Source organism: Abrus precatorius, unplaced genomic scaffold (assembly GCF_003935025.1).
Source record: "Abrus precatorius isolate BTA unplaced genomic scaffold, Abrus_2018 Scaffold11, whole genome shotgun sequence".
NCBI classification, from domain to species: Eukaryota; Viridiplantae; Streptophyta; class Magnoliopsida; order Fabales; family Fabaceae; genus Abrus; species Abrus precatorius.
The window spans coordinates 19831331-19858981 of NW_020874303.1; the positions used below are offsets into that span (position 1 = coordinate 19831331).

At 29.2% G+C, this 27651-nt stretch overlaps 4 protein-coding genes across 5 annotated transcripts; 2 read left to right on the top strand and 2 right to left on the bottom strand.

Annotated features, from left to right (window-relative positions):
• The first annotated feature begins 976 nt into the window (after positions 1 to 976).
• On the top strand, positions 977 to 2234 carry LOC113855297. Its single transcript, XM_027486880.1, has 2 exons — positions 977 to 1422; positions 1546 to 2234. The coding sequence occupies exons 1-2, from the start codon at positions 1157 to 1159 to the stop codon at positions 1826 to 1828; spliced, it is 549 nt and encodes a 182-aa protein (XP_027342681.1). The 5' UTR covers positions 977 to 1156; the 3' UTR covers positions 1829 to 2234.
• A 6330-nt stretch (positions 2235 to 8564) lies between these two features.
• LOC113855422 (cytoplasmic tRNA 2-thiolation protein 1-like) lies at positions 8565 to 9965 on the bottom strand. 2 transcript variants are annotated; one of them, XM_027487061.1, is made up of 2 exons: positions 9875 to 9909; positions 8729 to 9802 (listed from the first exon to the last, which is right to left on the bottom strand). In XM_027487061.1, the coding sequence occupies exons 1-2, from the start codon at positions 9907 to 9909 to the stop codon at positions 8848 to 8850; spliced, it is 990 nt and encodes a 329-aa protein (XP_027342862.1). In that variant the 3' UTR covers positions 8729 to 8847. The 2 variants fall into 2 exon arrangements, with proteins under 2 accessions (XP_027342861.1, XP_027342862.1); XM_027487060.1 differs by having other exon boundaries at positions 8565 to 9965.
• A 3905-nt stretch (positions 9966 to 13870) lies between these two features.
• On the top strand, positions 13871 to 17116 carry LOC113855773 (probable pectinesterase 53). The gene is made up of 5 exons (XM_027487406.1): positions 13871 to 14226; positions 14671 to 14860; positions 14937 to 15143; positions 15486 to 15721; positions 16963 to 17116. Exons 1-5 carry the CDS (start codon positions 13871 to 13873, stop codon positions 17114 to 17116), a joined length of 1143 nt encoding a protein of 380 aa, XP_027343207.1.
• Positions 17117 to 23498: 6382 nt separating this feature from the next.
• LOC113855774 (protein IQ-DOMAIN 14-like) lies at positions 23499 to 25123 on the bottom strand. Its single transcript, XM_027487407.1, has 3 exons — positions 24719 to 25123; positions 24299 to 24508; positions 23499 to 24200 (listed from the first exon to the last, which is right to left on the bottom strand). The coding sequence occupies exons 1-3, from the start codon at positions 25121 to 25123 to the stop codon at positions 23499 to 23501; spliced, it is 1317 nt and encodes a 438-aa protein (XP_027343208.1).
• Between the last annotated feature and the right edge of the window lie 2528 nt (positions 25124 to 27651).

Below are 27651 nucleotides of genomic sequence, written 5' to 3' on the forward strand. Positions count from 1 at the left end.
AATAAAAATCATGAATGGAACGTAATAATAATTAAAAAAAAGATTTTAGATAATTACTTTAGATAAAATGTTTTAAATAATTATATTGTATTACATATATATAATTAGTATTTCATTTTATATTTAAGAAATTACGACTTTTACATACAAATATTTACATTCAAAATTTCTATATTACTAAAGTTCCACGTGAGTTAAACTTGACATTGTTAAAATTTTGTACGTTCATTTATTGCATTTTAATTTCAATTCTAATTACTTACTTCAATCTTTAATATTTTACTTTTATGATTATTTTATAATTCTTCATTTTCTGTTATTACTCTATAATTTCAATTATTTACTTCAATTTTTACAGTTATTTTATACTTTTACGATTATCACACCTATCTCTGTTAAAAAAATCTAAAATTTAATTTCAGATTATTTTTTAATTTGTTTATTTATTAAAAACTCACCATAAATCAGAGAATTATAATATTTTACTAAAAAATTGCACAAAATTTTTATACAAATAATATTTCTGATTTCTATACACATGTGATAGGAAACATTTTGTAAATGCACTTTTTACCATAAAAAGATTAACGAAACCCCTTCATTTTTGCTTGTGCTTTTTGGCTTAATTTTATACATGGATGTGATAAACGATGCATTAAAAGGTGGGAATATACCTATCTGTCGTGCCTTTATGAAGCAAAGTTGGCGAGACAGGGGACCACAGTTTCACACGCCAAAAATGAAAAAGAAGTTAACGGGGTGACTCAGGATATGGATGTCTTCAAATTTAGTCCTTATCCTCTCTCTCTATCCTGGCAGTGTTAGAGAAGCGAAGTTTACACCATATAACGTGATCTGACAATGACAAAAATTTAGGATTTAATATATTATATTTTATATACTTTTAAAACAATAATGCTATCCAGTTCTTCATTGGCATTCCTATATATAAGACCACCCAGTCTATATTATATCTGTTAAACATAACTGCTCCAATCACTGCATATCATATGCAATTAAATCCGTGGGATTATACAGATAAGCTCACTCAATGAAGGCTTAATATTCTACTTCAAAAAGAAGAGCAGATATCCTCATCATTTTTGGCTTCTACTTTACACATAACTGGCAAGAAGGCAAAGCAATCTTTCTACAAATGAATGTGAAGGGAATCATGGATGCTAATGGGGCAGGAAACACCAATTGGGTTGTTAAGGAAGATGTCAATGATTATGTCAGCGATTCAATATCCATTGGATCTATCTCAGAAGATTCAATGAATTCTGTGTGTTCATCTTCTTCATCAGAATTGACTGAGGAGGTATCCTCTTCAACATCTTATTTGTCAATCTCATCTTCATCAACACACTCAAACGGCCCTTTATATGAACTATCAGAGCTCATGAACCATCTCCCTCTAAAGTAAGCAATTTCTTGCATGGTGCATACCCTTTTTTTCCTTGAACTTTTATTCAATTTCCTCCATTGGAAATATTATAAATTAGTGTATTTTGGTGAGTTAAATATAGTTTATCACATGTGCAGGAGAGGCTTGTCTATGTTTTATCAAGGGAAGGCTCAATCTTTCAGCTCTTTAGCTAGGGTGCAGAGTATAGAAGATCTTCCTAAGAAAGAGAGACCTTACAGGAAGAAAATGAAATCATGCAAAAGCTACGGTGGAGGCTTGGATAGCCACAGAATGTTATTCCCTCCAAAGGCTACAATATCAAAGAAAGCTTCAAGAGGTCCTTTTGTGTCTGTACTAACTAAAAGAGGGAGTTTCCTTGGAGGGTCTAGACCTTCTCTTGCTGTACACAAGAACTTTTGAAATCCAACCTTGTTAGAGCTTGTTTATTTCAATGCACAAAATGAGGAAAATTTTGAATCCCTCATCTTTAGCTTCTGAGATAAAGTCATATTATTAATTAAGCACAATACATATGATTCATTAGTATCATTTCAACTTTGTTTCCAAAATTCAAGGTGATAGGATTATGACCTGTGTTTCATTATTACCTGTATATGATTGTTAATTAGCACATGTATGCGAGGGAGTATTAGGCAATCATGGTTCGTTATAATTGACAGACAATTGGAATAATATATGAAGTACTTAATTAGGTGGAAAATTAGTTTAGCCCATGAGCCCATGATCAGATCAGGCAAGTATATATAAAAGAATTATTTGAGCTTACACATAAGAATCAATATATTCAAGGTTTTATAATTATTTGGACTTATCACTTGCAAATATATCTCATCATAAAACTGAAGCAAAAACTTCAAATTAGTATAGCAAATTACCATAATAACCAGCTAAGCTGATAACTAATTGATCAGCAGCAATGCAAAAATATTAACTTGTTTTTTTGTGACTCCGTAAATTAAGCTTAATTCTGAAAAGAGATTAATTGTCATCCAAAGATGTACATAGCTTTAGTAGAGGAAATCTCTTATTTAATTTTTACTTCTCCTTGCCAAGGCAAAATTATCGTAACTTCTTTAAGCACTCATTTGGCTATTAAATTGGAATATTTTTTTTTAATTTTAAATCTGTCAAAAAAGAAATTAATTGAAAGTCGTAATTCATATATTAAAATTATGCAAAAATATTAGAATATAAAATCATTTGAAGTTAAATACTAAATTTATTTTCATACCTCTAAAGATAATCACAAGTGAGATTGAGTCAACTTTGATAAATTAATGAACAGGGGGTGGCAAGCAATAGCAAAGCAATAAGGGAGGATGATACTAGCCGTGTTGGGCGAGAGGCAATGGTGATAACAACAAGGATTGAGTAAAGGTCATTAGATAGAAGTGACTTATTGTCAGAGAATAAAGTATTTACAATAAAAAAAATAACTCAAAATTTAATACAGTTTAGCGTCTTTTGCTTATATCTATTATTTTATATGCAAAAATTATAAATTATCCTATTACATACTATTATTTAAATTCTTAATATATTGTAAGAATTCAATAGTTTTTGAAATAAATTCTTATATTTAGAATATTTTTTTTAACTTATTGATATAAAATTTAAATAAATAATTTATTTTATCTCACTAAAATAGTGAAAGTGCAATGGTCACTGACGATAAGAGTATCACTGATATAAATGATATTGTCAATCAATCCCTACTACACTAATGATAAAAGTGACATCAGTAGCACAGTGATTGCAAGAATGACAAAATGTAAGAATAAAGTTGTATACAAGTAGAAAATAGTTTTAAAATGGCAATCTAAGAGATAAACGTTTTAAAAAATATAATTTTAATTATATTAAAATTTCACAATTTCAACATTGGAATTGAAATTTCAGTTATAAAGAGTATGAAACATACAATTGCTCATGTATATGATTTTAATTTTGTATCTTAATTTTATAATTTTTTAATCTAGACAGAGTTTTTTTAAGTTCAGTCAATCTTTTTCGAATAAGACTCTTTTTTATATATATAATTTTTTTAAATTATCAAAATGTGAGATTTTTTTATAAAATTACAGAAATATGGATTTTTTTCAAAAATAATCATAGCGACTTTTTACTATTTTTTATACAATTATAAACTTTTAACTATAAATCTATAACTTTTAATTACAATTAGAAATTACATGTTAACAACTTTTAGTTTATTTTAACAAACATATCTTTAGTGTTGAATTAATTAGTTCCAAAAAATTATATAAAATATATTTATTTATTTTCTAATGTTAAAATCGAGTGCATAATCACTTTAATCAATTATAACTTGAATTACTCTATGTAAAATAATTTAGAGATAGAGTTTGATATAATATGTACTAGCATCGATAACTTTAATCAAATTTAAGTGTAGTTAATTAAATAATATCCTAATTAACTTGTAAAAAAATAATATATTAATTTTACAAATAATAAAATAATTTTTACCAATAAATAAGTTCATGTAATACATAAATATTTTGACAAATAATAAAAAATTTGAATCTTACGTATATTAAAAGAATCAGCTAAGAGCGTTATAAACTGCATCATGGAATATCATTATAGTTTGAAAATTTCAGTATTTTAAACTTAATAAAATTTATAAATTTAAAATTAAATATCTATACTGTAATTATGAAAAATATAAAATCTTAAAATTAAAATAAAATTATTAAATTTAAAATTTAAAACACTTAAATACTCAATGTAAGAGAATGTGTAATAGGAGAAAATAACTCTCCAAATTAATTTGGTTAAGAAAAGAGACTCAAATTATATATATATATATATTGATATAAAAAACTTTAGCTTTTATTTCAATGTGATTCTTTAGCATATATTAGTAATTTTCAAGTTATCATATATATTTTTTTTATAGTCAAAGTCTATCTCAATTGAAAGATGTCACAATTGTCAACAATAAAAATGATCGCAGGTAAGAAAAATAATAAATAGGATAATTATAAAAGACCAAATAAAAATTTTTAAAAATAGACTAACACCAAAATAAAATGAAAAAAAAAAGTATATTTTTTTTTCTAAAATTAATAATTGAATCAATCATTTCTGCTTGATATCAGACATTTACACTGTAGTAAAAATATACATGAAATTCAATTTATGCATATTTTTTGTTAAAATACATTATGGAATTAAAAAGAATCATCTTAATTTGATTTATTGCCATAATATATTAATTATTAATTAATGTTATATAGTTAAATTATTAAGTTAAAATATTTAATAATACATATATATATATAACAATATTAATATGAATTAAAAAAATATTATGCAGTACATTATTTATTAAATTAAGAGATATTATATAATTGTTAAAAAATGTATAAATTTAAAGGAAAATGATATACGCCAAATTTGAAATGAACTGATCCTGACGTATAAGCAATGCCCATATTTAAAACTTATTGGTTATAGTTTTTAGAATTCAAACCCGTCAAATCGGATGAGTGAGTGGCATAAAATGGATTATGAATACTCCTATATTATGAAAATTTTTAATTTAAAATCCTTATTTTGATAAAAAATACACACTTCAGATTAATTTATCTACATATTTTAATTGCATTTAACAGTATAAAATCAATTAATTTTTTTAACTTTAATATTTAAAATTACATTCAAGCGTCTAAAAGTATTTATCATAACTTTACATCTTGAATGTAATAAAAATTTACAATTTTTAAATTATTAAACTAATTAAGCTCTTAAAATTAAAATTAATATGATTCAGTTTTAAACTAAATACCCCTTAGAAGCAATTGTATCTAAGAATTCCCAGCGTCTGGAATACCTATCTGACAATTTATACTTATCCCATGAGTTGGCTTCAATTATCCAAATTAAATTCTGGACTTTTTTTTTATATTGCGCTTATTTTTATTTTAAAAGAAAAACAAAGATAATTTCCCACGTCGTATTCATATGGCAATCAAATTGCAAGGTTGCTTCACGTCCTATGTTTATGTGTGGGGGGTGAAGACAAAAGGAAAACAAATAATACATGGACGAAGAAACAAACAAACAAAGCATCACAGACTTAGCTCATAAGTTGTATTATAATTTAGAATGACCAAAAATTGAAATTTATTCGATTTATTCTTGATAGAAATGCATTTACGAACACTTTAATTATGTGATATTCATTAAAATTATATTGCATACAAATTTATGTCGTGAGCATTTAATATCGGGAAACTTATTTTAAAAAATTATCTTAAAGTTTATCAAAATAACATATGTACGCAACTAGTTCTTCACATTCATTTCAAAATGTTACTCTCGGAATATTCCTTTTTATTTGTTTTCTCCAAGGGAAAGCTGCAATTAGCACTTCTATTAATGTACTGACTTTTTTAACACCGCCAAAACGAGTTCAAAGTTGCTGGAAGCATTTTTTTAACACTATCACTGCACTTAGCACTCTTTTTTAAATTGATTTTTTTTATCAAATTAGCTGAAAGCTTTAAATTAAATGTTTAAAAGTTTATAATTGTATAAATAATTTATAAAATTATTGTTTGACAAACTAATATATATATACATATATATATATATATATATAGTTAATTTGTTTAAAATGATTTCAAAGAATATATAGTATTATATTAATATTAAATTAAAATTAGTTATTATTTATTTTATTTATAACTAACTAATTAATTAATTATATAAAAAATAAATTTTTTATCTTTATATATATTTAATATAAAATATTTTAAGTTATATATTTATTTAATATAAAATACATTTAGATAAAAAAGATAAAAGAAAAAATAAAAAGAATGAGATTGTTACAAAAGCAAAGAAAATAAAAAACAGTAAAATTAACATATGTAAGTGAGGTTTTACTTGCTCAATAGGTTAATTGTTTTTATTAAAAATAAGATAAAAATGTAATTATTAACATATTAATAATTAACATGTAAATTTATTTTATTTTATATCTATCAAACTGCCCTACAAGTTTATTAATAAATTCAATAAATTACAAGTTTGTAAATAAACTATATATTAATTTTATCTAACATATAGCCAATGTACTGGCTCTCTTTTTTTGTGTAGTTTTTTACTGAGATTTTATGAACATTGAGGTAGATATCACACGAAGGTGGCACAAGTTCAAGTCCATGCTGTTCAGGCCACAAAACTCCTAAATAAAAAATGTTATGGCCCAAAAATTAATAGGACCCTATGGGCCCTATAAGCTCAAATCAGTGGTTTTACTACCTCAAAATCACTCCCAAATGTTGACCCAAAAAAGGAAATAATTTCCAAATAGCATGCAGAGACTTGACCTACTTAAAAGCATATGAAGAAAGGGGATCACGCCCGTATGAAGAAAAGGGAGACAACATAGATAAACAAGAAAGTTAGAGCTTTAAATAAAAAAGATTACTATTCTTGTTCGTGTGATGGGGAAAGAACAGAACCATAATAATTAATAAGTAACTTTCGAGGTTTGGTGAAACACAAAAAGTATGATATAATTGAACCATCAATGTCAATGCTGAATGTTACAACTAACCAACATAATTGTCCTGCACAGTAAAGAAAAACATGTTACCAAATAACAACCTCAGACAATAAACTACAGATAAACTAGAACAAACAATTAGGCTATGACCTATGAAAAGAACATAAAAGAAGGCATTTTGAAGATGAAACATCATTTATTCCATGCTCTTCACTATATCATATGGGTCATTGGGTTGCTTGACTATGCACTCTGTGTCAAACTTCGGAAAAAATGGATATCATACACAGAAAATGCAAATTCTATAGGAACCATGACAATAAAGACATCTTCTAGAGCTTTAAAGAAACTAACTGAAGGCATGTATTATCAATTAAACAGGTCATCTGAAAAACAAAAAATAAGATCCAAGTGAAAGCACAGAGACCGAATAAAGCAAATCACATCACAAGAGGTGTGACAAATCAAGTTATCTAAGTCTAAAAGTATACAGAAAGAAAGGAAAACAAAAGAAATAAAAGAATACCACTTGATTGGATCACTGCAGGTTTTCTGTTGAAATTCATTCTTATTTACTTATTTTTCTTGTTACAATGGTCAGGTTGAGCCCATCTATTTTATCTTTTGTACTGCAAGTTGTACAGGTAATTTATGATTCAGTAAAATGTTGCATTCAAGCTTTTTATTTAGGATGTGTATGAATTTTATATGTTTAAGGGGGTGGAGTTCACAATGAGCAGCAATACATTGGCTAGATTTACGGTTCATATTCAACTGTGCTTAAGATAATACCATGGCACTTTGCTTTTAGTTGTGTCAGCTCAACTATACTTGGAAGGTATCAGATCTGTACTTTCTCCACAATTATCTTTTTTTCTCCTAGCTTCCAGGAATCATCTATTTGATTTCTTTGCTAAACAAATCCCTGTGAAAATTTGCAAGGAAATAGTTTGCATCGATGCTTTTTATTTATCTCCTTATAAATAATGTTGGTCTTCATCATGGAATTCAAGGCAATAAAAAAATGATGAAATATTGCTCTTTGTATCTCTAATTTGTTATGCTAAACTTCAATTGGATGTGTGATAAGATAACAGGTTAAAGCATTGATGGACGAATCTTGAATTTCTCTACTCAATTTTGTCTCATCTAATGATTAAATCTCCTGTTAAACATTTCATTGATTGAATTTATGATGCCTTCTAAACTGTGTTAGACTTGCCTCCCTCTGAAGTCTCCAAGTAGCTGGTATTTCATTGTCATATTTCATTTTCAACTCTTGTAAACAGGAAACAATAGAGGCCCTCTTACAAACAAGGTGACACCAAAGGAAAATCTCATGGCTCCTGCCACTGTTTCTGCTGGAGTATTTGAATTATTTTCTTTTAAGTAATTAAAATAAATAATAAGTATTATTTTTTGTTCTTTATCTTGCTATCTGGCAACATTAGTACACAATGCATTAACAAAATCCTTATTGGATAGATCTCACTAGATTCTTGCAGGTGTCTTTTATCCTTGGTGACCTTGTGGTCTTTGAAACGCATCAATTAAATGAGGAATTTCTTTTCTGGTGCTCGTGTCAGACTACTAATTTTCTGAAACTTATCAGTTCTTTTTTGGCTACAAAAGCTTTATTATTCCATTGGCAGTTAAATTTAAGTCATATTTAAAGAAGGTAAACGAACTATAAATTGAATATTGTATAAATTCCGTTCAACTATCATGTAATTTGAGGAACATAAAGCCTCATTTACAGTGAAGATACGTGAGTTCCCGGGTTAAGTATGTCTATCTTAAACTTGGGTCACTGTAAACAACTGCAGCTACTTTTGATTAATGAATGGTACAGTACAGAGACAGAAACCATCTTGCATCAGAAGTCTAAAGTTGCTGATTGTTTGGTGTGGATGGCCTTTGCTCCATCACTATCATTTGCGTTATTAAAAGCAACACTGCCACGACTCCGTCCAATTCCAAGTTTGGGCAAACCTCTATTCAACCCGTCAAGTAGAACACAAGCTTTACACCATTTCTGGCTAGAAATATAACCGCACCGTTCACACGTTCCCTGCTCCGGCATTTTAGTTGTCGTTGATATCCTGAAATTCTCCCCTGATTTTATTATGTCAAGAATCGCCCTAGGCCTGATTCTCTCCAAATCCTTGATGAACTCGCGAGCAAAACCTCGGTATGCATTCGGAGAATAAATGCATTCTGTGGAAAAGTAGTCGAGCCTCTTGAAATAAGCATACATAACAATCTCCTTCTCGTAGGTATACTTAAAAGGCTTGCATCTGGGAATGGGGCCATCCTCACCAGTGGTGATAGAGGTGCATCTACTCAATCTAGCAACGTCTCCTCTCAACAGATTCAGGAGAACAGTCTCTGCAATATCATCTGCATTGTGACCAGTAACCACTTTATCTACTTTGAGCAAAGCAGCACCTCGATCCAGGGCCTGCCGACGGAACACGCCGCAGAAGGTGCAGTTGTTCTTCAAACCAATCAATTTCACGATCTCATCCATCGTCCATCCATACAAATCCTTGTAAGACACCACTTTCAGAGGCAGTCCGTACTGAATTTGGTTCCGATGAACAGTTTCCAGGGAGTCGTCGCGGTAGCCGGTGATGCCCTCGTCCACCGATAACAGAAACAGATGCAGACCGTAATTGTGCACGTGGTTCAGTTTCGACAACACGTAAGCCAGCACCGTGGAATCCTTGCCGCCAGAAGCACCGATTGCGACGCGCTCTCCGGGAATAAACAGCTTATTCTGAACTATGACTTGGTGAATCTCGTCCTCGAAGACGTCGTAGAAGCAGTCCCTGCAAATGTGTTGTAGCGTTTTGGGTCTCTTGAAGGAAGCTCTTCGTTGGTTGCATAGGCAGCAAAATCGCACGCCTCTTTTCTTCCCCCTTTCTTGGCCTTCCATCTTCCTTAGGGTTTTCCACACCCACCCACTCCCTCCTCTTACAATTTTATAAAAAAAGCAACGCCCAGAAAGACCATTAACCAGCCTAAATATTGTCTAAATATATGACTCAAATGTAGGAATAAAAAAAATCAAAACTTAAAACTGCTTGGAACGAGCTAGGAACCCCCCAAAAAAACCTTTTCAACAACTCATACATTTTTAATGTATTTCATTTTTTTAATATAATTGAATTTGTTAGGGAGTACAATGAGGGTACTATAATACGCATTTCGAGTTTTATAAAAACATCTGTACCTGTATATGAATAATTAGAAGTTTTAATTTTTATATTCGTGCCTTTTAGGTGTCCATACAGTACTCGTTATTATTACTCGTATTTATATAAAAATATATTTATATAATTTTATCAAACAAAAATTAAGTATAAATATAAAATAAATATTTAAATACCATAAATGTTAAATGTATTTTAATACATCAACTGTTTAAATTAAATTACTTAAAATTCATAAGTGAAATTATATATATAATTTTTAAAATCTTTTAAAATAACTAATACATAAACTTGAAAGTTCTATTATCACTATGTAAAATCTAAAAAAAAATATTAGTTAATTATTTATTATAAAATTAAAATAATATATATAGTTAAGTTATTTCAATTCTTCATACTTTCTAAATAACTGCAAATGCATATATTTTATGTTTATATATTGTTTTGGTTCAGCAATACTAATAAAAACTAGAATATACAAATACATAACAAAAAATTCAATAATTAAGCTATAAAATTAAAATTAACAAGAACATTTAATTAAATAAATATATTAATAAAGTATTTAATATCTTTATTTTCATGTTTTAGCCAACTTTCAAAATTATTAATTACACTCTTAAGAACATTTTTAGGTTATATGGGTGTAATGAAAATAATTAGAGAAAAGCTATTTTTAGATTTCTTTGAAAGAGTTATTCCACATATATTATCCATTTGTTATTACCTATATCAAAGCAAAAATTTAAAAAAAAATTATTTAATCAAAGTCAATATAATATCACATTATTTTAATCACTAAATTTTTAAACATTTTGTATATGTCATATATAAATAATTTTTTAAAAAAGTTAATCTCATATCAATCATGTAATAATTAAATTGTATTAGTTTAGTTAAACAATATAAATAATAAATAATTTTTTTATTAAAATATAAAAAAATTATTTTTATGGTTTATTTTATTGATAAATATATTTTTATGTTAACCTTATAAAATAAATTTAATTAGATAGATTTTTATATTTTTAAATATGTATTTTTTATTTGAGTAACATAAATATTTATATTAAATTTCTTGACCTTTTATTTTGCATAACAAATTTTTTGAATAAATATTTATATTAAATTTCTTGACCTTTTATTTTGCATAACAAATTTTTTGAAAACATAAAATTATAAATTGAAAGATATATCTCAAAAATTCAAAATAGAAAATTATCCATTTAAAAAAATAAAATAATTATGACTTGTAAAATAACTTTGAACAGAATAAAAAATATAAAACATGAAATTATATAAAATAAATAGTAAAATCTTTATTTTGACCAAAATTTTATAAAAGCATCCACAAAAACTTTTTAAAAAATAAAAGTAGGTTAGGTTATTATTTTCTTAAATTCTTAGTTGCTTCATTGCAAATAAAAAATCATTCAAATGAGATTATATAAAATTAGAAAATAAATATAATTAGAAATATTAATAATAATTAGAATAGAGTTTTAAGCTTACTTGTTAAAGACTTACCTTTGTATGAAAGTTGTTGTACTTATTTTTTAAATTCTACAAGTAGTTATAAGTTAGACCTTTTTTTGTAAGTCACACTCCTAAAGTACAACTCTCAGATATGACAAATTGTAGAACAACTCATATGATTACATAATTATTAATAACTATAAAAGAATCTAGCCAAATATATAAATTATTAACTTTAATTATCTTCTATCATTGACTTTTAAGTTAAGGTCTCCCTCACATAATAATAATAATAATAATAATAATAATAATAATAATATATGTGAGTATGAGGTGGGTGAGCATTTAGGTACCTATACTTACACACATTTTTATTAAAATTTATGAATATTTTCTCATATTCATACCTATACCCATTATACTTTATCCATACGTATATTTTGCAACTTTTAATTAAGTATTTTACTCGTTGTCATTAGAATTTGCTGAACTGAGGTAATTTTTTTTTAATTTAAAAAGATAACACTTTTCTAAAAATAATGATTTGTAAACAAGCCAGGTGGTTAAGTTTGAGTGAGAAATTTGGATGGTTCACTGATGGATGGGGTCTTACAACCCCAAACCTGTGAGTCAGATTGTATTCTTAAACAAAGTCAGCATTGATAATCTGGCATAGATAGTGTTTGTGATTGGAATTGTTTGGACTGATGCATAATGCATAATGAATTCACGGATCATTATATTATTTGCCTCTTAATAGTGGGCCCTTCAATCAACCATTAACACTGATTATTTTTCCTTTCTCGAAGGCATGGAAAGTTTTTTAGGTTTAAACATATTTTTAATTAATTTATATTTTTGTAATATATAAATTTAATCCTTTAATTTTTCTAAATTCAGCACTTTAGGTACATATTCCCAAGAAACCAAAAATTGAAATGCGACACAAAAATAACAATTAATAACTTATTCCTTAATTATATTATTGCTAGAGACTTAAAATGATTTTAAAAAAATAGGACTAACAGTAAAAAAAATAGAATTAAATTAAAATCTCACAAAAATTCATAAACCAATAACATAATTAAGCTAATCTTTTAAAGTTTCTTGTTCCTGGCCTCTATTGAACAATGATGAAGCTATAATTTACTTCTCATAACAAGATTACAGTTTTCTTTCCATTGTATTCGCTATTTTATAAATGACAAAATTTGAATTTGAATTAAACGTGCTTTTATGTGCATGTATGTACATATACACCACAATCATTATCCTATCATAAAATGAAAGGTTTCTAACTGCAGTATTTAATTTATATTTGGATAAAATATGCTAAGAGTGCACCAAATCTTTTAAAGGAGCCAAAAACGATTCTGCAGGAGAAGCCACTCAGTTGATGATAGTGGGTTTAAGGATAAAGTAAAATAGAAGATGGAGATTGAGAGTTCTCCAAAACACTAATAAGTATTGGCCACTAATGCCTTGTAGGGAGCTTTTTTATGCTGTTGAGGTTATAAACTTTTCTAGCCTCAACAATGCTTGTTACCTTTGCCAATTATTCTTTGAGAGTCCATGGTGCTTTTCCTATTCACCAACTACTTGGAATTTTGAATTGGGAATCAATCTCAACCATTGGAAGTGTCAAATAGAAATAATCAACTAAACAAAATTTTTTTAATTATAATATATAGGAGGGTCCAACTATTGGACTATCATGATTCAATGTAGGTAGGTAATATAAGCATGCAAGTGCACAAAAGTTAGCAGAGTAATATATATTTTACATGCTATGTTAATCACAGGAGCACAAGAGACTAGTCATCACAACAAGAATAATTTCATGATCACACACAAACAGAAAGAGAATGGCTCACGGGCAGCACCAAACAAACAACAATTACAACAAAGTAAAAGTGGCCAAACAATGAGAAAAAATTAAAAGAAAACAATTTTATATGCATAAAGTGCAACCTGTCCTGTGGTTTAGATTGTTCATCTTTCTCTCTCTATTGATGTCAGTAGAAGCACCCGTGACCTCTCTCTCTGTCATTGATTCTCTGATTCAGCTTCACTTTGCAGACCCACCTATAAACAAGTACCGGCTAAGTTGTATATAAACCATGACACAAGCCAATTTATGCAGCACTTGTAATTCCAAATTACATTCCTTGCCTCATTCTTTTGCTCACAATCACATTTTCTCTGAGAATGTCAAATTTGCATTGCTTTTTCTATGTTTTAGTAGTTCTTCTTCTTCTACAGAATCCGTGTGCAACAAGATGCCACACCAAGGGAATTAGACCAAGGCCTTCTACAGGGCTATCGACCAATATAACAAAGGTCCAATTTTCAGAACAACAGTTCATGAAATGGGTTAGATTTGTGGGTGGTCTCAAACATTCTGTCTTTAGAACAGCAAAAAATAAGCTCTTCCCTTCTTACACTTTGCACGTTTCTAAGAATCATGGTAAAGGAGGTTTTTCATCAATTCAAGCAGCCATTGATTCCCTTCCATTCATCAATCTTGTGAGAGTAGTCATTAAGGTTCATGCAGGGGTTTACACGTAAGTAGTTGCTAGTATTTTATTTTTTGTTATTCCACTTGAATTCTGCCACATTCTGATCCTTTTGGTATGTGTCTTTTGTTCATGTGATGGAAGACGTGGCTTTTAGGGTTTGTCTTGTCCACGTTTATTATTATGTATTTTTGTTTTTGTTTGATGCACTACATAGGAAGGTGATAATAGCTTGGTGTCTTTTTCCTGGTGATTCAGATGCCCTGAGGATGTGATCTTTGACTAAAGAACACTTTGCAGCTAATGAACTGTCCTTTCTTTGAGCCTTGTCCCCTTTTTAAAATTTTAATAACCCTGGTCGTTTCACAACTTGCAGTTTTTCTTTATTGTTTATTACTGTAATAAATTGTGAATGCGTTTCACTGAAAATCTCTTATTTGCTCCTTGCTTTTGTGTGTGTGCGCTTTTTTTTTTTTTTTATTAATTATACAGGGAGAAAGTTAATATTCCTGCTTTGAAATCCTTCATAACGATACAAGGAGCAGGTGCAGATAAGACTATTGTTCAATGGGGTGACACTGCTCAAACTCCTGGGCCAAGAGGCCAACCACTTGGAACCTATGGTTCTGCTACTTTTGCGGTGAATTCACCTTATTTCATTGCCAAGAACATCACATTCAAAGTATGTAACATGCTAGATTCTTCTGTTTCTATCTTAATCTATCTGTGCTTTTCACAATCAAATAATGTGGATGCAGAACACTGCCCCAATTCCAGCACCTGGAGCAGTTGGAAAACAAGCAGTGGCATTGAGAATTTCAGCAGATACAGCAATATTCCTAGGCTGCAAATTCTTAGGAGCACAAGACACACTCTATGATCATGTGGGTAGGCATTACTACAAGGATTGTTATATTGAAGGCTCTGTTGATTTCATATTTGGCAATGCTCTCTCTCTATTTGAGGTTAGATTTTCTCTCCGTAATTTTACAGCTGTAATCTGGATTATTGCTGCTAAATAATCTAAGGACGTGTACTTATAAATGAGTATAATCTAACCAATTTTGTCCCACATTATTCAATACATTAACCTCAAATGGAATCTAATTCATTCCTTCCCTCTATCCATTCGATTCATGTTGTTTTCAAATTAAAAAATGAAAAATTGTTTTGATTAATAATCTTAGACATGTGGTACCCTCATGATTTAGTTATCACTCATTTGTCCTAAGGAGAATGGTTTGGTAACACGTGGAACCGAAAATTCACCTAACTTGTCTTGTAATTACGTTGGCAACACTTACTAGGGATGTCACGTGCATGCCATAGCACAACTTACAGGGGCCGTAACAGCACAAGGCAGGAACAGTTTATTAGAAGACACGGGTTTCTCGTTTGTCCACTGTAAGGTCACGGGTTCAGGGGCACTTTACCTTGGAAGGGCTTGGGGTTCCTTTTCTCGCGTTGTCTTTGCTTACACTTACATGGACAATATCATCATTCCCAAAGGATGGTATAATTGGGGTGATCCTAACCGTGAAATGTAAGTTCATCTCTTTTTCTCCATCTCTCTCATTGCCACATGCATATACTATGTAGACACACGTCCCATCGCATATTGCTCCTTACAAGTTTTTACTCTTATTTTTCAATCAAAATTTAATTGCATATTATCAAAACTCTCGCCAATAGTTCACTGAATCAGCAGAGTTGGGTTAAAACTTTAAATCATCAAAATGGCCAAGATGAAATTGCAATAACGTGAGCAAAGGAAAAGGGCTAGTTTAAATTTATGCAAACCCAAAATGAATTGAATTACTCTGTTTAGCTAACAGGTCGAGTTGCCACATTGTCATTGAAAAATAGTTCCCGAATAAATTTTATTCACCAGTGTCATTTCTCTCACTGAGGGAAAGTACATTGTGTTGCCCTGAAAGATTATGTTTTGTTGTTCTGTTCTGAATTACCTTCTCTCTGTTACAATCCCTTTTGCACTAGCAGGGGACACAGTGTTTGTTATTTTGCCCTTTATCCGGAGAATTTCACACTTCACAGATCATAAACAGCCTCCAACAATCCTCAATGCTTTTATGCTAAGTGACAAACATACGCACTTAGAGTCAATCTCTATTATCACTCTCCATCATACCTAAGAATGAGTCTATTCTCTCATGACAGAATAAGGGCATGTTGGGTATATCCATTTCACTTATATTACTCACACTACACTTTTTAATAACAATTTCTACAATACTGTTTTTTACTTTCTATTTCTCTCAATCACATCAATCATTTTGTCTCATTCTCTCTTTAATAAATAAAATAATACAAAAGACTTGTATAATTATAATTTCTCTATCTAGGTAGAATAATGTGCAGCCAAGAAAAGAAAAGATTCAATTTTATAAGGATTCCCACTCTAGCTATTTCTCCTCTTGTGTAGTGCAAATCTACGTGTTGTGCTCATGAACCTTCCAAAACTCAAAAATGCTAGAAAAATGAAGTTTCTGAAGAATAAGAGTAGTAGCACTTTTAAGGAAGAGGGTAGGTGAATATAGGGAGAATCCTGCCACCATACTACAAGTTGCTACATTTGGTTACATAGATAATCAAAGCAGCATGCGCATAGGGTCTGAAAAGATCCTCGGGTGTCAACCACCTAATCCCATGTATTGATCTATGCTATATCGTTATTTGGTATAAATTCATAGACATGTTGGCATGCGCATGTGAGTGCGTTTCTAATATGTTGCCATGTTTTTGTATTCTTGTTGGGTCCACCAGGACTGTATTCTATGGACAGTACAAATGCACAGGACCAGGAGCAAGCTATGCGGGGAGAGTATCGTGGTCAAGAGAACTCACTGATGAGGAAGCTAAGCCATTTATTTCACTTAGCTATATTGATGGCTCTGAATGGATCAATATTTCTTTTTGATTTGAGAGAAAATTAGCTTCAATTTATTTGGTGACAAAATTTTGATGTATAAATATATATATATATATATATATATATTACAATTTGATAGTGCTTATCAGATTCCTCAATCCCCGTTGCTTCACTTAGGAATCACAACTCATTTTAGTTAACACTTGGCAGTTCTCAGCTGCTTCGCTTTATTTTATTTTATTACCTTTTTTTGTTAGTGAAAGTTGAGACTAACGGAAGCTTTGAAATCTCTATAGATACGGACAAGAGTTTATAAAAGTTAATGACAATTCTAACTTTACAACTTAACTTTTCAGGTTTACAAACTTAATTTAACACGTTATCAAAGTCAAAATATGCAGCCACTTCGGTTTTATTTTTTTCCTTTTAGTTTTTAATAGTGAAAGCGGGGACTAAGGGAGGAACCACAATATCATTACACTTTGATGGTCTCAGCCCCGGGTTGTGATTGCTTAAGGTTATAGCTAACCAATAAGTGATGCATCATTAAGATGGTGGTGGGATAGTTTCACTTGCTATGCACAAACCACCATGAAATTTCTTACAAAAGGTGCTACTGTTACCACAATCACTATAATTGTGAATTGTAGCTTGTGTGATGAATGAGAAAGCTTCCACCGCTGTTTCATAAAATCGTCTTTGCTGGTTAATTATCAATGCGAGTAATCTTAGCATCATGTTCTTTAACATACAACTAACAATAGCATTTCTCTTATCAATATTATCTGGTGCCTATTATCGTTGAGTGTGCTCTATTAGCTAATTTTTACCACTTGTTTAGAAAAGAAAACAAAACTGTGTAGCATACTATCTATATGATATTCCGTATTTTGTTTGCTTTCCCATACTTTCATAATTTATTACACTTGTGAAATTTATAACATATTAGCATATACAATATCTAAAAGAGTGAGTATAAACATAAACATAAAATGATAAAATCCTTTTCACTGAAAAAAAAAATGACGTAAATTTCGTGTAATGAGATTTTTATTTTTGTGACTTATTGGGGTTCGTTTGTAGTTTGTAGTGGCATCGTCACGCCCCATAAATTTTTTATAGTAAACGCACTCTCGACCCAAAAAATAAAAATAGACGCACTCCTTAACCCGAAAAAGAAGGTCCTTAAAAACCAAAAAAACAACAATTCAAACGCTGTCGTTGCTTGTGCCATTTTGGGTTACAAAATGCATCAGAAAGTCAAACAACTTAACTTGTTTTTCTTTTTCATATTGGGTTCTTAAATTTTATTTTTACTTGCTTTAAATTATTAAAAATTACTACAATTAAAAAATATGAAGAAAACTTTCTATAATTTGATTTGATTTAAGTTTTAAATATTATTTTAACAAATATATTATAACATTAATTCAACTTTGTGTATAAAAAATGTATCAAAACGTAAGTTTGTTGGATCAATACATTCTTTTTTGAAAAAAATAGCATTCTTTACTCATAATAAATCTATCCAAAATCTTGTTCCTTTCTTTTTTTTCTTTTTTTATTTTGTTCGCTATAAATAAAGAATTTAATTTTAATATATTGTTTAATGTAAACAATTTTATATTCAACAATTAAATAATAGTATTATTATTTTTTACTATATTAGTATATTTTAATTAAATTGATATCTCACCTACTCAGTTAATTCAACTTTTAACACATCAATTGTTGGTTGAATCTCTTTTTTTTTCCCATGTTTGTAATTTTTATTTCTATTTCTTATAGTTTCTTAACTTTTAATTAAACCATTTTTTCTCCCTTATGAATTTGACTTCTATACTAGAAGCCTTTTACAAAAAAAAAAAGAGTGATAGAATCATAAATATTTTCTCTTAATCTTCTCCACAAGACTCTCCTTATTATCCAAAATTAGAAAGTGTGGTGGATCAATAGTCTAACTTTTGATATTATTTTTCCCTATTTGCTATCTTCAATTGCTTTGTGCTTTTTCAAAATTACATAGTTTTAAACTTGAAAAAATTACTGAAGAGTTAAACTAATAAAAACAATATACATATATAGAGAGAGAGAGAGATTCCTTGCCATATCTTACAAGATAAAGTACAAGTGAAAGTGACTGGTGTTCCCCGGCTGAGAGCCGCAAATACCAACACATCAAGGGTTCCAAACTCTTCCAAAAAATGATCTAGCTGTAGAGAAAAGAATTATGTAAAACCAAGTTCATGAGAAAACAGCATGCAAAACTAGTAGAGAAGATCCCATCAGAATTACCAGTCCAAACCCAGATGTCATTTCTGTCTTCTGCAACAATTCATCAAAATGGATTTCCTTCCAAGCAAAATTTATGCCAAAAATGTGTTCATAACAATCTTTTTATTAAAAAAGAAGTTACTTTCAATTTCTTAATTAATATCTTTAAAATACTTATTAAGGTTTATAAGAATAATAAATAAATATTTGTATCAAAAGGTAATATTTAATATTACAAATATACATTTACTGTAATCTTTAATTTAAAAGTATTTATTAATTGTTAAACATTGCCTTGATCCATTCCTACTAATATGTATTCTCCTGAGAAAAAGAAAACACATGAAAATGACAGCACAATTTTTGGGATTATCCAAGCAACATGCATAAACAAGAAGGCATATCCATACCCCCCACCGTTCAAAATTCAAAACAACAAAAAAAAAACAAAAGAAATTGAAGATGCGATAGCAGCAAGGAAACGTCAAATTATAGTACGCGTTATGCATCAGAAGAGGTAAACAGTGTTACCTGACATTCAAGGTTGCCCCACTGTGAGTGTCAATCTACTAAAATTCCCAATCAGTCATTATTAACTAACTGTAGCTGTGACTTCAACAAGTTTAACTCACCGAAAGTATCCTCTGCAGTCATTATATTAACTGCACATTGTGCGGTTTAAATCTTACTGTCATGATTGGTATTAATAACTATAACGAAATTTTTCGCAAAAACTTTACATAGAAGCAAGTCTTGAACTGAAAAAATGGTTGCAAAACAATCGTTGTAGCTCCGTTGTGAGGCATTCGTGATCTCTACGATATGACAACAAAATTTACTTGATTATCCAGAAGCTTTCCGTCGTATAAATGGCTGTCGCTTCACATTTTAGGGGTACCTACACTCTCGGTTTACAACTTCTGTACGTTTAGATGCAAGTTAAACTATTATAAGATGAGGCAGGATATTCTTGCCACTAGTGGAAGTACCAAACTTTTACACCTAATTTTAATAATTCACCTAATTTAATTTATATTTAACAGTTACACTTTATAACACTATTTAACTTACACTTAATATTTTTCTTCAATTATTATGTCTTTTTCTATTATCCATATTTCAAACAATACAAAGTAATACTTTGATAATAAATCTACATAAATAATATAACTTATTAATTTATTGATATTTTATTTTATAAAAAATATATAAATAATTTAATAATCAAAAAATAAAATTTTATATTTTATAAATAATTATATATAATTTAATATTGAGTAATAGGCTATACTCATTTGACCTTTAGCCTAATTCAACCTAATCTATTTTCATCATTAAAACTACTCTTTTACACTTTGTATATATTTAAAATTAAAATTAATTAATATTGATGTAAAAATTATATTTTCTCTTGTTGTAATTTTTTTTAATCTTTTACTTAAATATTTTTTAAAATGTAGAGATAAAATTTGTTATTTATTTTTCTCTTAAAATTTTATATATTTTTATAAATATTTATTTTATATTTATAAAAAATATTTTATTTTATTTTAAATTAGAAATATTATTCAAATTACTCTTCTATAATTTGTACATGTTGAAATTAATTAAGGTGAATTACACTATCTTTTACTGTTATAATTTTATTTCTTTATTTAATTATATTTCAATTTTTAAAATTAAATATTGTTACTTATTTTTTATTTTTTTTACAAATTTTTATTTTTATAAATATCTATTTTTATATTTAAAAAAATATTTTAAATTTAAATATTTATTAATAGTTTTATTTCTTAAATTTATGATTATCAATATATACTAAATATTTTTACACTAAATAATAAAAATATTATTTTAAATAAATTATATTTTAAATTTAATAAATTTATTAAATATTTATAATTTTAAACATACTATTTGTAATTACAAAATTATATTAAATTATTTTTAAATTATTATTTAAAATAATTTTATTATATATAATTATTTATAAAATATAAAATTTTATTTTTTATTATTAAATTATTTTTCTATTTTTTATAAAATAAAATACCAATAAATTAATAAGTCATATTATTTGTGTAAGTTTATTACAAAAGTGTTAGCTTGTGTTGTTTGAAGTAAAATACGAGTAATAAGAAAAGACAGAGTATCAGAAGAGAGAAATAAAAAGTAGAAAAGAGAGAAATAAAAAGTAAGAGTAGTGAAATAATAAATTATAACACATTAAATAAGGTTAGTAAAAGAGAAAAATTAAGTATAAGTCAAATAGTATTATAAAGTATAGTCACTAAATAAATTAGATGAATGGTTAAGATTGAATGTAAGAGTTTTGGACTTATATTGATGTAAGAAAATCATGTCTCTTATAAAATTATGTTTATTCAATTTTAATGTAATCTGTAAAAAAAATTTATATTTAATTACTTTTAATTGAAATTCATTTTACTTTGAAATTCACGTTTGGATTAATTTAATAAATTATAATTATCAAGTTAAATTTAAAATATACCATTTTTTATTGTAAATTTACTTTTAAATATTTTTTAAATATAAATTATATCAATTTAAATTAATTTTAAAAAAATTCATTAACATTTAAATTTATAATGGTCTATCAAAGAGAATACAAGTTACAATAAAAAAAATATTTTGTTTTTCAATGTTAAGAATAGAATAAAATATTATGAGTGAAAATGAAAATAAAAAATATAACTCATTAATAATTTGAGTAAAAAATTTGGAAGTGACATGACAAAAAAAAAAGTCCTCCTATTAAAGGAAGGAGGTAGTTGTGAAATAAATCATAAGCTCCCAAGAGTAATAAAGAATAATATATAAAAAAAATAAAGTAATCATTGTAGGAGAGCGAGCTCCTAAATCATTAAATAAAAATTGAGATGTTAAACATAGACCACCAATGCTAAAAAGAGATTTATATGTAGAAAAAATTATATAAAAACACTCTTTTAAAAATAAAGATATACTGTTTTAATTTTTTTTATTAAAGAGATATGATGTCTAGAAGTGGAAAGAAAAATGTTAAACTACAGAGAAAAATAATATAAAAAAATATTAAAGATATCAAATGTTAAACTATGAAAATACAAATCACCATTATTGATTGTTGTGTTAATTGAAAACTAAGTTACAATAAATTAGATAAAGAACAAATAATATAAAATAAGGAAGAGGCAATGGAATAAATTATAAGCGCTCAACAGTGATATGAACAAGATATCCAAAAAATAAATAAAGGAACCATTGTAGTAGAGTAAACTCTTAAATTATTAAACAAAAATTGAAATATTAAACATGAATCATCAATGTTAAAGAATAATTCATATGTAAACAAGATGTGTAGAAATACTCTTTCAAAATTAGACACATGTTGCCTCAATTTTCTTTGTTTATCTATAAGTAAGAAGAAAAATGTCAAACTATAAATAAAAATAACATCAAAAAATGATTAAAGATATCATATGTAAAACTATAAAAGTAAGGATCACTATTATTGATTGTTGTGTTAGGGTTTAAAATTCCCCTTATGTGAAAAATAAGTAACAATATACTATATAAAAAATAAATAATAAAATAAGGAAGAAACTCATTCTTCTAAAAAAAGCCTCTTAATTCCTATTTTGTAGTATTTTATAAATGTACAAATCTAACCTTGTAATAATTTTGGTTTTGAAAAACCCAGAGAGTAGAATAGATATTGAGTCCTATTGTTCTAACTTCTAACTTCTGGCAGCATTCTTCTTAGACCCTTTTATTTTATCTCCTCTTTTTAGCATAATTTTGTTGTTCTAAGCTCCTACATCCGTATTCTCTCTTAAAATCCTGTTTGAACTGAGGTTTTATTTTATGTCACAAAAAAAGCTCAAGTACATTGAATAAATAAAAACTAATTGCTCTTGCATTTGATTGTAATGACAATATAAGAAGATAATTTCATGACCAAATTTTTGGCAAGTTACAACGGGGACCTTCTCATGTTCTCCTTCTATTTTGTCTTGACTCCCCTGTTTGCTACCCACTACACGTCTGCAAATTTCCAATCATGGGCGCAGAAGGAAATAGAGCTATTACTAACAAAGTGAAAAGGCAAAAGAAAGCAAGCTCTCATATAAATGCCTCAATAAAGTTCCACTAATCACCACCTCCTCTGGTTGTAGAAGCTCTTATCTGTTTCCCTTCCAAGTTCTGTGGACTTGTCCAGCTTACTCATAACAGCATTCTTAAAATTAATAGCCTCTTGAATCTGAGAGCAAGACCTTTGCATTCGAAGCCCACTTAAACTACTTCTAGACTCCATCATCTCATTCAGGGAAAGCCTCTTCTTTGGACCCGGATCAGGGCGTTGCTTTGGAGCACTATGAGACCTCAATTTGGCCTTAAAAGACTGAGTGTTGGCCATGTAGTTTGGACAACTACCATACTGCCCAACCAACAAGTTATCAGTGCAAACACTTTTAGGTGTCACGGCTGCAACAACAGACCCACAACTACAAGAATTGGTGAAGCGTGGAGTGCTATGTGCTGTTGAGAATATGCACTCTTCTCCTGTTAAGCCCCAATCTGTGTCGTGGAAATTCCTGTTGTCTGGTATGGATAAGTGAGCTGGGGTACGACATTGAATTGGAAGAGGAGAAGCAAATATTTGAAATGATGGGTCATCGCCAAAATCTGACATTGAGGTGTTACTCCTACGAGACCTTGACTTTGGCCTCCCTGTGTCCACTTCCACTATTTTTGGGCTCCCATCAACACTATTCATTGTAGCATCAAAAGATGATGATAGCCTCCTACTATGTATGGCAGCTATGTGCTCACTCCTAGTGTCATCAAACCTCTCCTGCAAAACATTTCACATAATAATCACCACCACATGTTTAGAATCACTTATTTTAAAGAAAAAATAAATTGTTTTTAAGATATGTATGTATTATGTACCATGGTTCTTCGTGCTTGTGTTTGAAACCTATGTGCTTCATTTTTTGTGTTGGTGAGTCCACGAGATTTCTTGGACCTCACTGTTGCTTGAGCTCTAATTAGAGCCTGCATGCTATGCAGTGTTGCTGCTGCTTGCTTCCGCACAAAGTACCCTCTCACAAGTGCTTGTAACTTCACCAATCCTTTTAGGGCTCTCAAAGCCTTCCTTGCCTAATTAAAAATCCATGTCAATTTTATCATGCCACAATAAAAAGTTAAACAATCTAAACACTTTATGCATAAATTATATCTATTTTTAATCTAACTGAAAGCTAATTAATTAAAAGCATAACATATGCATCTGACTAGTTTCAATTTGAGCCAAAACCAGTTTTGTTCTGTTCTGTTTTGTCTCTTAAATTTGGAGAAAGGAAAATTTACCAAGTATCCTCTGAACACAGTTTGAATCTTGACAACAGCCAACCTCTCTTGTCCCCCACCAAACATGTTGTCGTCTCTGCCATTGCCATGGCTGGTTAGCCTAACCACTGCCACGGCAGCCTGAGCAGCAGCCACTGCAGCGTCTGCGGCAGCTGCGGTGGCTGCTGCAACTGCAATGGCATGCTTGTTCTGCTCTTTCTCTGTTTCTGAGTAGAAGGATTGTAGCCAAGCAGCCTCTGCAGGCGAAATATTGGGTGGTATGGTGGCTGGATTGTGACATAAGCCTTTGGAATCTCTCTCAGAGTGACACCATTTGGTGCCACAATTTGAATTTGAATTCTCTTTGGGTTCTTTGTCTCTCTTTATCCCAAACAAGCTCTTCAACCACTTGGTGGCCCTCCCCATTGGCTGCGTGTGGAAAATGCTACTGAGGTGTTCGAATGGTGTAAATGTGAACGGTGCAAGTGAAACCTACAAAAAACCCAGTCATCGACACAGTTTTTTAAGACAAAAGAAAATGCAACGCCTCGTGAAAATCTGCATTACATGACAAAAACATCCCTCTGGAACATGCAGAAGGCATGGTAAGCTAAATCAAACAACATTAAAATAATGGAATATAAAATAAAGAGAGCTTTACATTGCGGTGTTGGGGTTCACATTACATATATTATAAACTAAAGTGCATTTTTAGATTCACATTTAAATTCTCGTAAATACACGTTTATTTCAGTGATTTTTGAATTAGATTAAAATTTAAAAGAGTTTTACATATTTCCTAACACGCTCAATATAAAAATTACAAGTAATTGAAGTAAATTTAGATATATCATTCAAAACATGATTTCAAGCACACTAACAAAGTTAAAACGTAAACAGAGGGGGTTTGTAGTAAAATAATGTAACCAAACACAACCCAACACACCTAGGTAGAATGAAATTCTCGAAAGGAAAAAGCGGTTGAAAAGAAGGAAAAGGAAAAGGGAAGCCCCAAAAATTTGCACTGATCCAAAGGGGGAAGTGAGAAGAAAAAGATGGGAGAGAAGAGAACAAGCTCACAGTGAAATCTCTATCTGCATCTGTCCCTTGTAACTTTGTGGAGCGACGTGTCCTCAAAAAGAACGATACCTCAGTGTCCTAAAATGTCTGACACACTCGTGAAGGGCTTCCTAATTTATACAACCTTCTTCCCTCTGTCACGTATCAACCTCCGCAACTGTTTTACCCTCCCTTCCTCTTTAGTTTAACTTCTACCCAATCAATGAAGCAGTGTCTTTCATTCTATTTTATCAGCTCTCTCTTCAGCTTCAATCCAACAAACGGGGTTCTTCACTCCTAAAAAGAAACCGAATAATGCATCCTTCTTCTGCATGTTCAGCATTAAAGCTGACCCAATAAAACATGTAGCTTTAGTTTAATAAATTTTGTTCTTTTTCTTTTCCTCACCTAACAGCTACCTATGCTGTTCTCTTCTCTGCAAACCCTTTCTCTTTCATTGTTATGTTTTACTGTTTCCTCAATTATTTGTGTACTAATTCTACCTCTGCTGTTTGTTTTTACTCTCTTTTCTGCAACTTAGAAATCATAGGCTCCTGTCTCTGCTAACATCTTTTGCTTAGATGATCAATTGCAATGGTTTATGACTTTCTGCCTGTCAATAATCGTTCAACATTTGAATTATATTTACCGTGACTTCGAATATTTACCAAACAATTATCGAAACTTTTCTTACTCAAAATTAAAAATACACACTTAGGTGTACTAGGCTTCCAGTACTTTGATGACTGGAACGGATCAGATGAAAACAAAATTTCCCTGAGCACGTCGCTATTTACGATTATTGCGCCATTTTGTAATGTAGTAAGCACATCAAATACTCCGCAATTCAGAGTTAAAGACGATGTTGGGGCGAAATTTTATATTTTCAAAGTGCAAACACATTAATGAAGGAAAACACCATATATCAAAATTTTCAAATCAACTTCAGAAAGTAAAGTATTTGAAGGTAAAATAATAATTGTTTCAATACAAATTTTCGTAAATGCAATTTTTTACCCCTATAAATTATCCGATTTAAGTTTAGATTTTATTTTGTTTCTAGTTTATATAATTTTATTCTATTTAATTTTGGTTCTTCCACTATACTCGATATAGATTCAAATGATTGTACCTCATGGATTATGGCTTTTAACATATTGTTAGTGGTGAAAAACAAAAATAAAAACTAAAATTAAGGACTTTTTATGTTATAGTTTTTCAAGAATGTGTTCCTATTCAAAAAATAAAAGACATTTAAAGTTGTTTGAATAATTGGTCTGGACTCTGTTTTAAAAGTTATTCTCAGAACACCAGTTAAAAAAATTAAAATAAAACACAAACAATTGTAAGATTTTTTTTCAATACTGTTGCCAATCCTCACCAAAGTCCGGTGGTAAAACAGTAATAAAGAATATTTATTAATAATGTTTTTATAATAAAATAATATGTTAAAATAGAGACAAAACATTCCTTCAAATAAGTTTTCTTTTCATTTTGTTTTTTAAAAACACATCTAAAATTTGTTTTAAAAACAAATATTGATAACTTAAAGTATAAAATTATTTCAAACAAGCTCTAAAATTTTAAAATATATGGATAAAAATACAAGGGCTTGATTGGTTTCCCGTTCTACATCCTTTAAACCCCATTTCAATAAATTGATTTTTTTTTACCGTGACTCAACTTACATAAAATATTTGGAATGGAGATTGAAAATTCTAAGGGATTATTTGGATAGGGTAATTTTAAGAGGACAAAACTGAGAGAGTAATTTTGTTTTTTTAAAAAAATTCCTTATTTGGATGCTCTGTTTTATAGTGAAATGGAATCTACAATTTCCCCCTCCTTAGCTGTGATTTAAACAGTGAAATTGGGGTTATTTTTTACTTTAGTGT

What these genes read in the sequence shown, in the direction of transcription:
- LOC113855422 (XM_027487060.1), bottom strand. Translation starts at nt 9,909, where the DNA reads ATGGAAGGCCAAGAAAGGGGGAAGAAAAGAGGCGTGCGATTTTGCTGC.
- LOC113855774 (XM_027487407.1), bottom strand. Translation starts at nt 25,123, where the DNA reads ATGGGGAGGGCCACCAAGTGGTTGAAGAGCTTGTTTGGGATAAAGAGA. An exon ending in CTGTGTTCAGAGGATACTTG is followed by an intron (nt 24,509 to 24,718) that starts GTAAATTTTCCT and finishes ATTTTTAATTAG; the next exon opens with GCAAGGAAGGCTTTGAGAGC. An exon ending in CACAAGCACGAAGAACCATG is followed by an intron (nt 24,201 to 24,298) that starts GTACATAATACA and finishes AATGTTTTGCAG; the next exon opens with GAGAGGTTTGATGACACTAG.
- LOC113855297 (XM_027486880.1), top strand. Translation starts at nt 1,157, where the DNA reads ATGAATGTGAAGGGAATCATGGATGCTAATGGGGCAGGAAACACCAAT. An exon ending in ATGAACCATCTCCCTCTAAA is followed by an intron (nt 1,423 to 1,545) that starts GTAAGCAATTTC and finishes TCACATGTGCAG; the next exon opens with GAGAGGCTTGTCTATGTTTT.
- LOC113855773 (XM_027487406.1), top strand. Translation starts at nt 13,871, where the DNA reads ATGTCAAATTTGCATTGCTTTTTCTATGTTTTAGTAGTTCTTCTTCTT. An exon ending in CCAAGAACATCACATTCAAA is followed by an intron (nt 14,861 to 14,936) that starts GTATGTAACATG and finishes ATGTGGATGCAG; the next exon opens with AACACTGCCCCAATTCCAGC. An exon ending in ATGCTCTCTCTCTATTTGAG is followed by an intron (nt 15,144 to 15,485) that starts GTTAGATTTTCT and finishes AACACTTACTAG; the next exon opens with GGATGTCACGTGCATGCCAT.